Source organism: Pyxicephalus adspersus, chromosome 5 (assembly GCF_032062135.1).
Source record: "Pyxicephalus adspersus chromosome 5, UCB_Pads_2.0, whole genome shotgun sequence".
NCBI lineage: Eukaryota > Metazoa > Chordata > Amphibia > Anura > Pyxicephalidae > Pyxicephalus > Pyxicephalus adspersus.
Genome location: NC_092862.1, coordinates 19,685,246 through 19,703,112, shown reverse-complemented (window position 1 = coordinate 19,703,112; position 17,867 = coordinate 19,685,246). Strand labels below are relative to the sequence as shown.

Sequence of the window (17,867 nt, the reverse complement as noted above, 5' to 3'; positions counted from 1 at the left end):
TATAAAACAGTTTTAATTAATTCAAACCTTAGTGTTTTACTATATGTCAAAGACTGCATTTTGTTGCCTTCAAGCTGTTGTTTTCCACAAATGTATACATTTTTGGAGCAGCTACAATATATTTACAGATGATCCATTGAATTAGCTCAAAATCTTCTGTAAAAACATGACATCATATGTATTTAAAAGGATGCCTTTTATTTGTCTCTCAGTTTATTAAAATTCTGAGTTGTTTCAGGGCTGTTTTTAGTTTCTCCAGGGAAAGGAAAGCAATTCAGACACAGGAAGATGCTAGTTTTCAGGACACTGGAATACCTGTATACACTGCCTGTTCAGTCTATGGGCCTGATTTACTAAAGCTCTCCAAGGCTGGAGAGAATACACTTTCATCAGTGAGGCTGGGTGATCCAGCAAACCTGGAATGGATCTGATCCAGGACTGAAAACGTTGGCTATCAAATAGCAAATGACTTTTAGGAAATCCATTCCAAGTTTGCTGTATCACCTAGCTTCATTGACGAAAGTGTACTCTCTCCAGTCTTGTACAGCTTTAATAAAATCATGCTCTATATTTCCATGGATCACCTGAGCTTTGATTATGGCACACATTTGCAATAATATATTTTAAATACACTTAGGCAATGTCACCACATTTATTTCCAGCAAAAATTCCATTAATTTTTCTCCAAGTATTGATGATGACATATAATTGGACTGCTGTGTAAAGATTTCTCTAGCGCAACATAAAAATTCTCAATAGTCAAGCTCTGGACTCTTAGCGTGACCAATCTATGTGTGATATCACATACTCCCTGAACCCCTCTTTTTTTTTTTTAGAAATTGAGCTTAATGAATCCTGGCATTGTGATCTTAGAATATGTGCCATCAGGGAAGAAAAGAATCCAGTGTTGAAAAAACCTGGTTATTCGGTATATTCACGTAATCAGCTGACCTAATCTTCTGTTCAAATATTATTGCTGAACCTAGACCTGACCATCTGAAGCAACCCCATACCATGACACTGACCCTACAGGCCCGGGGAGATTTTTTTGGACAGGCAGTATTTTTTTGAGCACACCATGCTTTTATTAGCTCACAGATTGCAAAAAAATTGGCTGCTACATTGTTTGCTGAAAATTTTAGAATAAATACCTTGAGTGTGCTGCAGTTTGAACTCTTACACATTCAGAGGATAAAAGTGACATACAGAACTCTCCTGTTATCCTATGAAAAATGCATTCGGGCTGCTTTCACCTTTGGATTGCTTATATATATATATATATATATATATATATATATATTTAAATATACTCATACAGTGTAAAACCTATAAATGATTAAATGCCAGATATCTGGTCCTCCTCATACTTACTTTGCCAGCAACTGCATGAGATATTTTGGTGTAGTTGGATCTGGCCGAAGTGGAGGTCCCATCACATGAGCTGCAGCGTGACACCAATCTGTGTGCCAGTAATTTGTACCGTCTGTGCCAAGACCAGCAGCAATTGGTTCTCCAAATACTACCTTACCTGTGTGAAATGCAAACAAATAGTTAATCCTCTCTGCATACGTGCTACGCCAGTATCCCACTTCTACCTTTCCTAATATTAAAATGAAATTTGAAAAGAAATGTCAGCATTTACTCCCATGGTGACAAAAAGTAGAAAAAAAACTCATAATGCTCAACGCTTAATGCTGAAAATGCAGCTTTGTTTCCAGCGCACAATAAATCTTCAACTGACAAGTATCCCCAAAGAGTGAGCCTCCTCGAGTTAATGAAGCCTTTCAGGACACCAGAGACCTGGGCCGTATAGCTGTGTGCTGTTTAAAATATAGAAAGAAATATCTGGCTATACACGTGGAACATCTCGATAAAATGATGATTACTGAGCAAAAATTATATATTCTTCTATGTTGATAATCAAAGTAGCAATGGCCTCTTCTTAAAATTCTTCATCAGTGATGTTTTAGACTGATGGCTATGCGGTCCAACATGGCACCAAAGTTTTCTGAGAATGGATAAAATACAAATTGTCTATAAAAAAAGCTGTGACACATGCAGAAACCAACAGCTAAAGTCTGATTAGTTGGTATGGGGTAAAGTTGGCGGACCCTTGACCATCACACCTTGATAAGCTTGTTGGAAATTTCATTCCAAAACTATGGCTGATTTTGAGTTGACCTCCCATTGCAGCTATACAAACTCTATTCTGGGAAGGCCCCCCACAAGATTTTGGTGTCTGTGGGAAGTTGTGAATTTTCGGCCAATAGGCATTTATAAGGTCACCATGCTGGATATTTACTGAGCACCACTGGCATGAAATAAAATGCAAAGTAAAAGGGGTCAAGGCTATTTCATAACCAAGGATCAGCAGGGAAACTTATCCTGGAACCAAATCCTAATAGGACAGGGGTACTGCCTGTACCAACCTTATCTAGGATACCTGCATTGATTGATCCTGCGACTTATGTATCCAGAAAATAGACATCTCTATTGATAGCAGAATCATCACCCAAATGCCCTTAAAGAGCCTTACAAAGGATGTTCTAGTCCTAACCATAGGACTAGCGCTTATTTTGCTTTTTCTAAGCACTACAGCTTTTATAACTGAATCACTTCACAAGTAGTATGAGAACAACTGGCCTCCACAGAAAAAGATTTCAGCAATACTACCAAGTCTCCCCAACAAACCCCTGACGAAGCGTTATGAGGCGAAATGGGTCGGGTGGGAAACAAAACTATTGCTGTCTGAACAGGACCATAACTACTTGCACCATACGCTTACCTGTTACCTAGCTTAGTTTTCGTTAGCACTAGGCACCAGCATAGGTCATCTCTGTCTAGTTTTAGAATATTTTCGATTGAAATAAAGTTTATTGTTTTATAAAAAAACACTCCGTGTCTTTTCTCTATTCCTAAAACTCACCTTCTCATTATTTCAACACCAAACCCATGTCAAAGGGCCTTCCACAAACTGGTACCAAAAGGTTGGAAAAACATTTCTTTCTATGAGTTCACCAATACCCTTCAATAAAAACACCTGAACATTTTGAAGGGTATTCGCTAATATATAGGTAAGTGATATCACCAGCTGTTCACAAACATTTGGCTCATAGTGTTTCCTGCTCCTTGGCCCCATTGTATGACTTTGTCGAAAGTATCTGGATGGAGCTCCAACCTTAAGGACTGAAATCCAAGATTGACACTTATAACGGATCTTCTATGTCCACTTACATTCGCGCTACCCCCCAACACCTTCTTAAATCACCTGCAGGTAAAAAAGTTTCTTAGAAATAGTAAAATTATATTTAACCTTACCCCAATCTTCTGCATTTTTGGCCATGATGCCAATGTCCTTACAATGATATCTAATGTCACCATCCTTCCTAGCTGATTCCTATGGAAGGCAGAGCAGGCAAAATCATGTGAGAACATAGTCCATTCTATTGCAAAATTATCTTCCTGTGAGATTTTACATGCTCTGACTTCCACTGGAATCTTCTAAGACGGGTAGTGATGTCCAGTTAGTGACATGACTATGGACTGTACAGCAGTGAGTACTATGTTGGCGCTATATAAATACAGTGTAATAAGTGTAAAAAATATTTATTGGTCTTGTCAGAAAACCCTTGTTTTCCTGTGCAGTATTTCAACCCATCAGATAGCACTGGGGCACTTCTTTGTTTTTTAATTTAAAATTATAAATAGGAATATTTTGGGGATGGAGGGTGTTGTCATTAAAGCCGGTCTTGCTTTTTTATCTAGGCCATGTTTAATGAGGATTTTCTAAATGGCAATATTTAAAAAGAAAACGTGGTGACAGATCTAGAAGCCCAAAATATTGTGTAATAAATATGATACCTAAAGCTCAAATCACTGAGCAATAACGATCGTTAAGATAATTGAAAATAATAATCGGTATTTCTTGAATCTCCCCAACAGTGCCATCTACTGGATGATTCTCAATTGTAAATGGTCAGAGCTACTCAATACCACTCCAAGCAGAGTTTTGTCTAATGGTAATAACATTGTTGCAAAGATTAATGTAACAATTGTAAAGACAATAACTATTATAAGCAAACCTGTGATGGACATTTGTTAAATGATGCAATAATCATATTAAAAGGTCTTAATGGATTTAAATCAGAATAAAATATGCTTAAGCAGAATTAAATGTAAAAAATAAAAAATTGCAACCAGGTAGGTGTTTTCTTGCAGGTAGGACAGGCGGTGTTCCCCCTGCAATAAAATAACCTTACCTGCCTGATGACAATTTTTTCATTACACTCACCTGTCCTTACTTTGTGCGGGGATACTCAGCTTCATATCAGTGCATGAGCAGCAATGTGTCATTATAAAAGATTGCAAACAGGCTGGTAAGTTTTTTGCAAAAGGGACATCACCTGTGTCTCCCTAGCTGCTCGCGATTTTGGAATATGGAAGTATAAAGCAACAACAAATATGGTAGTTGTGTAGATTTACAAAGCTCTGTCACACAGCACAGCCAGTTTTATAACATGTCTTTTCTCTGGTGCAGTAAATAAATCCAACCAAGTGACCTCTGTGCTCCCTATTCATGTATGATGGATCATATATAAGCAAACTGGTAATACCTCTGCACACTCTGCTCCCCTCTTCTATCAAGATAATCATTACCAGCACATGTACATGCAGCAGAATTTGATTGGCTCTAAGCACAAACGGACTGACAGGTAAACTTCACTCTACTTGCTGCATTCAGAAATTCCTTTAATAATGTTTTATCGAATGCATATTAGCATTAGTTGGCTTCATAAATATCTGCCTGAAATTCAGCTTTGTGTGTATGTTTAATTTACCCTCCTCCAGTGTCACTGTCTGTATCTGTCTGTCATTTGCAACCCCTATTTAATGTACAGCGCTACATAATATGTTGGTGCTATATAAATTATATTTATTAATAATGATAAAATTAATTCCAGGTTGTAAAAGAAATATTCTACTGACAGATTTAGGACATCTCCATTAGGAAATTACATAATCCAGAAGTGCTGACTCCAGTCAGTGTTCTGGCTAGCTGTGTGGCTTCATTCATTGATATAATATAAAACCTTTACACCTCTGTATGGGTGAGATTGATGATTGGCACAACACTGATCTTTAGCTGCTAATGACACTTTAAAAAATGGTATTCTTTGCTGAATCAGCATGCTTTTTAAGGGCCTGATTTATTAAAGTTCTCCAAGGCTGGAAAGGATACTCTTTCATCAGTGAAGCTGGGTGATCCAGCAAACCTGGAATGGATCTGGTCCAGGACTGAAAACATTTGCTAACATATAGCAAGAAATCCATTCCAGGTTTGTTGGATTACCCAGCTTCACTAATTATATTGTATTTTCCTGGGCCTTTGGTAAATCAGGGCCTAAATGTCTATTTTCCTGCAGCACCCTGGACAGCAGCCTGAATGTAAAATGGGAGAATATTCAGACCCTGGACAGCACAATATTAATAAATTGTTTATAACGGAGGCTTTGTACAGATGATGGTCTTGCTCGTCACAGGTAAAAATCTAATGTCTGTTCTCATTCATCTGTCACTGGAAGCGATCATAAAGAATAATTTGCAGCAACAGAAATTTGGCTGTATGGGGCTTAAAGCAGAACTAAACTCCGCTATGCTCGTCTCCATTCCATTGCAGGGCACCAACATCTTTTTCCTTCTTCTCTTCCTAGATACAATATTTGACCATCTTGATTGGCTGGGCTGGAACAACAAAACTCCCACGCACGTGCATTCAGCCATTCAGTGCCGGCAAGTGCCGGGGAAGCCAGAATTGCTAGGTTTTATGGATTCCATGGAGTGATCAGGCAGGTGAGAGTGATTTTTGCAGAAAGGCCATTGTCTGTCCATTTCTGTAAAAGTACACAGCCTGATCCGAAATTTGCAAAAGTGGAACTTTAGAGATTTGGTTTTACTGTGCTGCTCGGTGTTCACTTTGCTGCAGAGCAGAACAAATATAAATCAGTAATGGAGGAAAAGTCAGTTGCAGGGAATTCTGGACCTTTTTGGCACAACTAGAGTTCAGTTAATCTTTACATTACTTGACAAACCCGATAAAAAAAAAAACTTCTCGCACAGCCTCTTGTGGTTTTAGCATGACAACACTCTGGGAGTCAACTAAGTATAAGAATGTGACAAAATAATTGTAAAATCAAATAGTAATTGTTTAAGATACACAGTGCTTTAAAAAAGAAAATGTCGCTCAGGGTTTCCATAAACTGTGAGAAACTTCTTTTCTTTTTTCCATTTATTACCTCCTAAAGTCAGGATTACCCCTTTGCATTGTGGTGATTTAAAGTTCAGTGCAGCACCATACATGCATTGTGGTGTAATTTATTTTGAATTATGGCACCGCATCTCATTGTGTGTACTCATGATGACGTGTGTTGTATCCCCCCCATTACTCATTGTACAGCTATGATCCTGGCCTATGGGTCTGCGTCTCAGGATAATTCCCAATAATTACATCGGCTGCACTTTCATTGCAGTAAAAGTAGATGCTTTGTATCATTGCTTTGTAATGGTGATGTCAACATTTTACCAAACCAAATATGCACCTATGCAGTAGACAGATGTCCTTCCATAATGGCCACCAATATATATATATAAATTTCATACAGACTACAGATGTCTTATCGGTTACCTTCCCTCCGGGAATCTGCAATGATTTTGGCTGAGGATTTGCTCATCACATGGACCACAAAGAGCGGGCAGTTCACAGAGTTAGCAATAGTAATGGCTCTCTGAGTTGCTTCGGCCTCCACTTCCTCCGGGCGACACAATTCATGGCCTTCTGGGCCGGTGATGCCCAATTCCAGCATTTTCTTTGATCCCTTTAAAAGTAAATGGGTATATCTATTAATTTGTGCAAATAGATAAATGGTTATGGTGTGTATTTCACCTTATATGTCTTATTAGCTTTAGCCATAGTGTAAATCTAGCCTTTCATTTATCTGTGACTACATTGGGGAGCAATATTATTACAATATTATTACTAGTGCAATTAGAAGGGAAAAGCCATCAGAGGGGACACAGATGCCAGTCAAAAAACAAAAGGGAATGTTAGTAATTCCTCCAAATGATCTACTAATGACTTCCTCACTCATAACCTCATCACATGCACAGCTCAAAGACTTTACTAGAACTGCCCCGACTCTCTGGAATGGTCTTCCTCATCCTATTGGGCTTGTTCCTACTTTGTGCTCATTTAAAAGAACACTTAAAAGCACATCAAACTTCCCCCCTTCTATTGTGTGTGTTACTTCCCCCACCTCTTAGATTGTAAGCTCTTCGGGGCAGGGTCCTCTCCTCCTCCTGTGTCACTGTCTGTATCTGTCATTTGCAACCCCCAATTATTGTACAGCGCTGCGTAATATGTTGGCGCTAAATAAATACTAATTAATAATAAAAATATTATTATTTAGTAATAATAATATAATAATATATTAGTATATTATTATATATTAGTAAATATAATATAATGTGCTCATTTTCCAAAATTCTCTTTATGAACATTACTGTCCTCAGTCAGGAAGAAAGGGGAAACAAATGCAATCAGGAATAAAAATGTTATAATTAGTTTTAAAGAAGAGTCATGGATACATTGATGTGCTGCTCCTTCTCTGTCCAATCACAGGCTGGCGTGGTTCCTTGACCAAGCACTGCCAAGTCAGTTCCATGCATGTGTTTCAACTACTCAGCACATTGGCTAGAGTTTAGCTTTAAATTAAATACTAAATTACTTTATCAGTGTGTGTAGTGCTCTTTTTTCATGGTTTGCAAAATAATAATAATAATTTGATATTTAGTCACTAGATGACCCCATTGCACCATTTTCTATCATCATTCAATAAAATCCATTACCTCTGCAATTAAATCTCCATTCTCTGCATGCACCTGGGCAATGGCCCCAATCTTCTTACAGCAAGTGAACGCCTGATACATCTCATTGTCATGAACCATGTACAGGCCCTTGTAGGCCATGAACATCTTAAATGAATTGACTCCTCGCTCCCTCGCAAGGATTTCCATCTCTTCCCTCACCTGTACAAATAGGAACAGAACCTCTTACATGATGAAAGCATCAAGTCATACAAAAAGGAAACAAAGATCGTATTGGTATTGTTATCCTATTAGATATGAGCACAGAAACAGAACATTTCCCACAAATTTCCCTTTACTCCAATTCTTGTACCCTATAGACTTCTGCTTCATCAAGAGGATAAATTGCAAGTTGTCTTTTGCTCAGACCATGGAATCCTCATTACTGTACCCAAAGCTTTGTAAGGAAGTTTGCAAGGTATAAATGTTTGGAAAGGTGAGCAATATATTATATATTATACAATATTATACTCTGCCAGACAAAAATAAGTCACACTAATATTTCATTGGATCAGCTTTAGCCTTGATTTAGCACAGATTCGCCATGGCATCATTTAGATAACTTTATGTAATGTCACAACTTTATTTCCATCCAGAGTTACATCCATTTTCACTGAGATTATTTATTAATGATGAAAGAATCGGACTGCTGTGTAGGGTCTGGTAGACTGCTGGGTATAAGAACTGGACTCTGTGGCGGTCAATCTGTGTGTGAAAATAATGTTGCCATCAGGGTAGAAAAAGTAAGTTAAGGGATAAACCTGGTCATTCAGTATATTTGGGAGGTCAGCTGACCTCATTTGTTGGGAACATAACATTGGTGAACCTAAACCTGACCAACTGAAGCAACCCTAAATCTGATCACCGCCCCCACAGGCACCCCAGATCAGAGGTACCCAACCCTCGATCTGCAGCTGTCTGACAAGTGGGCCACAGCTCTGGCCAGTGCACACCCCAGCGGGGTCAGAAGAAGGTGCATGTCCCTCACAGACCATGTACCCCGTACGGACCGCAGGCTCTGCACACAACCGGCCTACTCTCCCATCACAGGCTCAGACCAGCCATGGGAGATTGGGTGGGTTCTGGCATCGTGACATCACTGTGGGGGAAGTTTCTTCCCCTTTGGGCAACACACGGCTCCCTGCGCATGCGACGCGCCCAACCCCAGATCATATCACTGCCCCACAGATACCCCAGATCATATTACCGCCCCCCAGATACCCCAGATCATAACACTGCCCCTACAGGCACCCCAGATCATTTCACTGCCCCCACAGATACCACAGATCATATTACTTCCCCACAGATACCCCAGATCATATCACTGCCCCCACAGATACCCTAGATCATATTACCGCCCCCCAGATACCCCAGATCATAACACTGCCCCTACAGGCACCCCAGATCATTTCACTGCCCCCACAGGCACCCCAGATCATATCACTGCCCCCACAGATCACAGATACCCCAGATCATAACACTGCCCCCACAGGAACCCCAGATCATATCACTTCCCCCACAGATACCCCAGATCATAACACTGCCCCCACAGATGCCACAGATCATATCACTGCCCCACAGATAGCACAGATCATTTCATTGCTCTCACGGGCACCCCAGATCACAACACTTCCCCTACAGGCACCCCAAATATCACTGCCCCCACAGATACCCCAGATCATAACACTGCCCCCACAGGCACCCCAGCTTATATCACTGCCCGCACCAGCCTTGGGGAGTTTTTTTGGCCAGGAAGCGTGATATTTAATCTGGCACTGGTAGTTTTTTCACTTTCAATGCCAAAAACAAGCCAGAATGGTTGCTCAGACAGAGAACCTCTCATGGGGATTTACTACTCTCCATTATACCCCACCATTTGTGTATTTTAGAAGACACCAAGTTAGTGAATGTCCACAGATATGTGATGTGCAACATTATAGTTCCTACTATCCAGACAGCAGCTTATTATAGGATTGGTTCCCATTAATATTGTTTTCTCATAATATACAACAAATAACTTTAATGGTCTTGTTGTTGCAAAAACAAAAACACCAAGGGAATAAGGTTTTTGGTGACTTTTATTTTTTATTTTATTTTGCACCTACAAGCAGACGCAGCTTACCTTGTCACTCCACCAAGTGACAGCCACATGGAGCGCATAGTCACAGCACACTTTAGGGTCAGCCCAACCTTTCCAGGTGTCAAACGCTTCAATCAGAGAATCCCCTTTTTTTGGAACTGCAAAGTCGATGATCATGGTGGTGCCGCCTGCCACTGCAGCCTACAATGACAATACACTAATGTTATTATTAGATAAACATGTACAATGTTAGGTCAGAAGTGTTCATGTTCTGTATTTACATTTCATACTTGTATGTAAGTGTTAACTGAAAGCACATATAAATTGTACAATACTAAGTAAAATAGAAAGTATAGCCTAAATAAAACATAATTAGTATTTAAAATGCTTCATCTGTAGCCTTATAGGACTATAATGTGTCTACTTTACTGTTCTGGATGCAGTGGTGATGGAGCAACAACCAATGCATGCTTCATACTGTCTGGGGGGAATACATTTGGGGAGTCAGAAATGGAAAACTATCTGGAGAGAGTGCAGAGAAGGGCAACTAAACTAATAAAAGGAATGGAGGAGCTCAGCTATGAGGAGAGATTAGCTGAACTGAATCTATTCTTCTTTGAGACGAGTTGTATAAGGGGGGATATGATCACCCTGTATAAATATATAAATGGTCCATATAGAGAACTCTCTTTCCCATTATTTACTTTGAGATGGTTACAAGGAACAAGAGGACACTCTTTGCGTCTGGAGGAAAAGAAGTTTATTAGCTCCGGATAAGGAAGGGATTCTTCACTGTAAGGTCTGTGAAAATGTGGAATCGGCTCCCTCAAGAAGAAGTTTCAGCAACTAATATAGATTGCCTAAAGAAAAAGCTGGATGATTTCTAGAAGCACAGAATATAACTGGGTATTAACCTCCTGAGCGTTACACTGAGGTCTAGATTTGACGATGATCGATGGAGGACGACGCTGGATGAGCACAGGGGGACCAGGTAAGTATGGATGTACAAAATCTCGGGCTTAACCATCCTTGCAGTTTTTTTTTGCCCGAACGAAGGTCGGGCTTAACTGCAAGGTGGTTAAGGCTTTAATTTAAAAATAACAGAGACCATTGATCCAGGGAACATCTGATTGCCTCATGGAATCAGGAAGGAATATTACTATATGGAGCAAACTGTACCAGGGTTTTTTTTTTGCCTTCCTTTGGATCAACTATTTTCATAGGGTTTTATATCTGGGATATGTTTATTTCCCTAGTGGTTGAACTAGATGGACCTATTTATTTTTTAACCTGACTTGTGTAACTTTGTTTGCAGCAATCTTTGTTCAAAGTTGGACTGGGAATCCATGGCCCAGCAGAGGATGTAAGAAGAAGGGCCCAGCAGAACACAACTTTCCTGGAACAATGGAACAGGTGGCAAAGACCCAGCAGAGTGTCAGGTGGCTATCCTGTGACCCCCTATATGGAACCAAGAAACTAATTCTAAGGGAAAAGTTTACCAGTGGCTCCTTTACACCTGTGGGAATAATAGAGGAGCAGGATTTATTTCTGAGCATTGACCTCACTAATGTCACAATTTTCTACTGACTGTGTTAGTATTCTCCACACAGCAGAGACTCGGCACAAAAACTACTAGGAAGGAGAGAGCTAAGTCTGTCAGTAGTGAATAGTGACCACCATTATTATAGGATATAACCCCTAAAATACAAACCGCATGCCACCCACCTCTTTACAGCAAAGTATAGGGATAAGGATCTTTACAGGCCACCTACCTGTTTTTTACAGTCACTGACTAATTGTTCTGCATTTCAAATGAGAGCAAAAATGGCCTGCCCTAAATGTTCCTTTCTTGTCCCCCCTAAACTTAAATGACACATCTGGGGGAATGTTGGTCTTCTGCAAATACACCATTGCTTCCATATAGTGTGCAAGGGTCTTTTCTACAATAAGCTGGCAGGATCAGGCTTTTCTACTCCAAAGATTTCCAAAGAGAACAAACTTTAAGACTTTGCTCATCTTAGGTTTTGATGCACCCAGACTGTATGTATCTGTTTAAAAGAGGACATTCAGTTGAGTTTTTTTGCCATCCTTTCACAGTACAATTTGAAATTTTGGTGAAATACAAATTCTCAGTATAGCTTAGACCTAGTAATGATATGCAATAACCAGTCACTGTGTACATTTGGATCATTTAATAACAAATGTGGTTAGTTAAGGAGTATAGGCAGCAATATCATAACAAGTGATGACCTATGTAGAATAAAATGGGATTTTTTGTAAAGTTATTTGGGGTTTTTGTATATTTTTTGTGTATTTGCTTTAGGTAAAAAAAAAAAACACATGAATCATGTACTGATATCCCTATGCTGATATATACAGTGAGAGAATATATTTGCAACATTCCCACTTAGATTTCATAGGAATCCCTGAGAAGGACACTTGGATATCTGTATCATTCTATGACCATTAGCCATTTAGAATTTATGGTATATACTCCAAGAACCCCCCAGTTTGCAAGTGTTTAGATCAGTTAGGTAAGTTCAGAAGGTGGTTTTCCATTGTTTGCACAGTAGGTAACTAATATTTCAATACTTTTCCATTTTTCTGAGCTTTTTACCAGCATTTAGAATACTTTTTGTCTGTTTCTGAAAAATGTACCGCTAACCTAATTCCAGCAAAATACACTCTTTCCATAACATTGGCAAATGGCAGAACAAACAAGCACACAATATGTTAAATAGGACCTATTGCTAGAATAACATGCCAAATATTTACTTCTCTTCTGTCAGTGACACCAAACATCAGGGCATAGGCACAAGATGGAGGAGGAATCAGGAATAACCAATAGGAGTTGTGGGTGACACAGATAACTGACATGTTTGTGTCGATTTATCGGGTGAATTCATGGGACAATTCCTCAGCAAGTAAGCAGCAATATGGGCAGCAGGAGAGACAAGTATTTACACCCTTACTTTCATGTAACAGGTTTATTTTTATTTTAATACAAGATTCTTTTGTACATTAGCCTGTAGAGTTGGTGCAGCTTTTTGCTGTGGTGTCTGAATTGTTAACCGTAAATGCAAATCTGCAATACCAGAAGTGTTGGGTATATAGGGCCTGATTTATTAAAGCTAAAACATCGACTATCATAAAAAAATGGGGTGATCCAGCAAACCTGGAATGGATCTGGTCCAGGACTGAAACATTTGCCAAATAATTTATCAGATTTGCTGGATCACCCAGGTTCTCCCATGAGAGTCTGTTTTCTCCAGTCTTGGAGTACTTTATTAAATCAGACACATTGATTCAACCTGATCTACAACACTGGGCTTTTTTTTATATAAAGGTTTGAGTTACATTTATATAAAAAATGACCACTGCTGTAATTTATTTTTTTACCACTAGATGGTAGAACTAGCTTACATTTCTTATAGCTTGCTACATGTAAATGTTATTTTGGGTGGGGGATTGTAGACTCACAACTTTTGCAAATCTGACATTTGTACAGTAGTCCGCCGATACCTTTCATCAATTGAGAATGACCTCTGTGCACTCCTATGGTCCGTTCATTCATCGGTCTCTGGAAACGATCACAAAATATTGGCATCTGGATTGACATCTTTTTTTAGAATTTCATAACACCTGTCTGCTAGGTGTTTGGAATATTGTGATAATGTGCAAATAAAATGACTATGGGTTCCAATAGAGAAAAAACTGCACCTACTGATAAATGGTAACATTTCCAAACAAAAGTGATTGCTCATTTCAGATATATAAAAAGCCGAAACATTTCCTTTTGGTTTACATAGAACAGTGTTTTTCAACCTTTTTTGAGGCACAGCACATTTTTTACATTGAAAAAATCCTGAGGCACACCACGAACCAAAAATGTTACAAAATGAGACTCTGTAGCTCTATATATAATGACCAATATAGTTTGTAAATGTATTTATACTCACTCAGTGCAAAACCTGGGTCTGTTTAGAAGACTTGGGACTTGGATCAGGGGAGCCCACACTTTTTTGGCTTGCAAGCTACTTTTAAAATAACCAAGTCAAAATGATCCACCAACAATAAAAATACTAAACATATATTTAGTATTTTTCTGCTTTAAAATGATCCTTTTGCAGATTAAAGTTCACTTTAAATATTCAAAACAAATGAACATGTGCAAACTCTTGGCTCAAATAGTTTTATGTGTTATTAGCCCAATCACTTTTTTGGCTGTGCATTAGTGTAACAGAAAATTACACCAGCCACATCACGAAATTAACAAGTGATAGAGAAAGGAAAGGTGAGGGACTATATATATATATTTATATATACACACACATATGACTATGTTGCCAAGTAACTAACGGTTGTAAAATTCAATGATACCAGTAACATTGAAAATAGTTTAACATAAAAATTAAAAACAAAAGATAACACAATAAAACATGCAAACCACATATGCATGAATTATGCTCATTAATTATATGGAGGATAATTCATGCATATGTGGTTTGTTGTGTTATGGTTTGTTTTTAATTTTTATATTAAAGAATATAAAATAATCTTATTTTAGGAGATTTTAGATACATTTACATGTGATCAGCTCAATGACTGACTGATTGTCTTCCAAACCTACATTTTATGTATCACTGATAATATAAATATATTTATAATAACACCAGCTGCCATATTTGCTCATACAGATTATCATATTATTTTAAGAGTGGCAACATATTACGCAGTGCTTTACAAAGTCCCTAACTGTCCCCCAAACATGCTGGTTGTATTTCTTGCAAACATGCACAATTTCTAGGTGTGTGGGAAGAGTCAGGATATTTAGCAGGGAGTCCCAAAAACAAAATACTAAACCAGAGGGTGACAGAGCCCACCGGACCTCATCACTTCTCCATAGACAAAGCCATGGGTATACGATATAACATTGATGTTGTCATTGCTGGATAAAAAGCAAAGGGGTCTAATATTACCAGAACAAAGGGAATTAATGTTTCATGGTGTCAAAGATGCAACAACCTTATTCATCTTTACTATAATTTTTATAGATCAAAGGAAAAACTTTAAAAGGTCATTAGTTTGGAGGTTCAATTGTAAATTAGAGAATTGGACATTTAGTGAAACATCCCCAGATGGAGAATATTCCAGGTCCATGTGTTTCAATGGCAAAAATTGATTCTACACCAAGGAATGTTTTATAAATAGACTCCTATAATAAAGACCTCTAAAAGTTTTTAAAGTGACACCTATGAAAAAGTTTGGTGGTTTATTGCCATTTTGACCCCATGCATGATATTAGGTCTTAGTATCTGTTTACTTGTCTTACCTTTAATATTTTGGAGAAATTTGAAGATTTTTTTTGTACTGAAATTCACTAAAATGTTATTTTACTGAAAATCTGAATTTGAACTTTATTATTGGTATTACACAGTATTTATAAACTTTATAAATGGACCCAATGGAAATTATAATCAACTACCTTAGTATTCATGCATGGCAATACCCAATATGTAATGTTGTATAGCCATTTACATGACAGCAAACAATGGAACTGAAGATCATCACAGAACAGAGAATGTTTTCATCTCACAAGAGTTTTGGTAGGAATAACAGGTGTTTTATACACTTTACAAACAGATAAACAAAATGTTTAAATGAGATATAAACAGATAAAAAGGAAAAAAAAATAGAAGAAGCTCATTATCAGACATACACATTATATTAAATAAAGTGAAGTCCTTGCAATAAATATCTACCTTGGTTCCATGGAAGAAATCATCTATGGTGTGGGTTCCCATAAATGGGAACTGAAAGTGTGTATGAGTATCAATCCCGCCAGGGATGACCAATTTACCCATTGCATTGATCACTTTTACACCTTCTGGTCTTGAAGGACGCAGGTTGGGTCCAACGTCTCTGATCAACCCATCTTCAATGTACACATCCGCATAAACAGACAGGTCATCGTTTACAATTTTACCCCCTTTAATTAGGATTCTGTTCTGCGAGGACATAATATTGTTTGATCCTTAGGATCAAATATTAAAAAATCTGTATCTTGTATTGCAAATGGATATGTAAGCAACTTGTCTCCTGGAAAGGACTGTCTGACCCAGGGTTTGAAGTGACTTTTATACAAAGTCATTGGCTGAATATTGGCCATGGTCAGAGTCACACCCACTGACTTGCTTTGAAATAGATATGCAGAGCCAACATTTGAAGAATTATAATCGTGTTCAGATTGAGGGGCCGTTGTGCCAGGATATAAAAGTTTCCTGAGGACACCGAGCTGGGTTTTTGTTATGTAAGCTTTTGTTTGCTTTTTGTTTTTTGTAACTTTACCAGTTAATGGAAGTATTAGGATCATCTGACTCCGAACAAATACATACCAGCTGAGGGAATATAATTGGTATCTACTACGCAGCAATATCTGTTCTTCTTCTATATAACCCAGTTCTGGCAGCATTCTCCTGGGTAAAACTCCAATAAGTGTGACACCATTTGATTTTGGCTTGTGTTTACTTCTGCATGAGTTAAATTGTGTCTACACCCAAGACTAAAAATGTATTATACTGCAGCTTACCAGTCTTAAGATGTGGCAGCTGCATTGGTTTTCAGGCTTTTTTCACCTGGTGTTTGTATGCTCTTTCGGACATGGTCCTCTCCTCCTTCTGTGTCATTCTTTGTATCCATTTGTCATTTGCAACCCCTATTTAACGTACAGTGCTGGGTACTACTAATAATAAAATGCACAAATGTACGCAAATTGACTTAAAAATGAACCAATTTTCCCCCTGTTGGACTGACTTGGGCCCCTGTTGGTTGAGAAGGTTGCTGGGCCCTCATCCTCATTGCACCTCCCTATGTCCGCCCTTGCCTTGGGCAATAATCTGAAGTGTTGAACATTACGAACATTAAGATAAAACTTAAAAACAGCTGAATAAAGTTATTGGACAGAAAAAAAAGATTTGAATAAAGTTTATAAAAAGAAAAAGAATTCCTGGTTACCCCCACCCACAGATTGGACTGGGGAGGGCAAAGGCCAAGATATAGCATGATGATGGGAGAGGCGCATCCCACATTCTCAATGTGTCGCTGTGTGCAGCATGCTTTGACAGTGATAAGCCCACAGAGAATAAATGATTATTAATGATTATAGTAAAATTATCTTCTGAGCCACTGTTTCCTAATCAGCGTTCTTCTAGAGCAGGGGTGGGCAAACTTTTTTAGTCAGGGGCCACAATCTGGGGCTGGTCGATGGGAGAGTGGGTGGGGTTATGCCATCATTACGCCACTGAACTTGATGTCATGATGGCATAACCCTGTCCACTCTCCCATCGCAGGCTCAGATCTGGGGACGCGTTCCTCAGCTCTGGCCGGTGCGCCCCCGGCGGGGTCCTTCTGCTGACCCTGCTTGGGGTGGCACCGTCTATACCCGCGGAACACCCAAAGGTCCTGAGAAACATCCCCATTGGGCCATATATTGCCCGCGGGCTGTAGTTTGCCCATGCCTGTTCTAGGGGGTCCTAGGGGTTCCATGAGCAATGAGCAATTTGGGTCTCTTGTGTGATCTTTTTCTGTAAGGGTGACATTCTTCCCAATAACCACCACACTAATGTACTGTGAGCTGTGATGATACTAATTATAGTGGGGTTTCCCTAAGACCTGAAAGTTGTTTCAAGAGTTCCCCCATGTGAAAAAGTTTGAGAAACAGTGTTCTAAACAGTAGTAACCTAGTATCTTGGCAAATTTTTTTTCAGGCAGCAAGTTAGCAATAGTTATAATATAAGGATGTGAATATATAAACTGTTCAAAGAAATGTTCTGGTGGGTTTACTACTAGCCTCAAATAAAATTCCTTG

The 17,867-nt window shown here is 38.7% G+C and overlaps 1 protein-coding gene across 2 annotated transcripts in view; it reads right to left on the bottom strand.

The window, feature by feature from the left end:
* The window catches only part of DPYS (dihydropyrimidinase), a 37,392-nt gene that overhangs the window by 14,007 nt on the left and 5,518 nt on the right, over positions 1-17,867 (bottom strand). The window contains exons 1-5 of one of the 2 annotated variants that reach the window (XM_072410748.1): positions 15,763-16,126; positions 10,043-10,201; positions 7,903-8,082; positions 6,683-6,872; positions 1,372-1,528 (exon numbers count right to left, since the gene is read on the bottom strand). In XM_072410748.1, the coding sequence (XP_072266849.1) occupies positions 1,372-1,528; positions 6,683-6,872; positions 7,903-8,082; positions 10,043-10,201; positions 15,763-16,020 (944 nt within the window). In that variant the 5' untranslated portion in view covers positions 16,021-16,126. Of the gene's footprint in view, positions 1-1,371; positions 1,529-6,682; positions 6,873-7,902; positions 8,083-10,042; positions 10,202-15,762; positions 16,127-17,867 lie in introns of those variants that run through there. The other variant, XM_072410749.1, reaches the window with a different exon arrangement.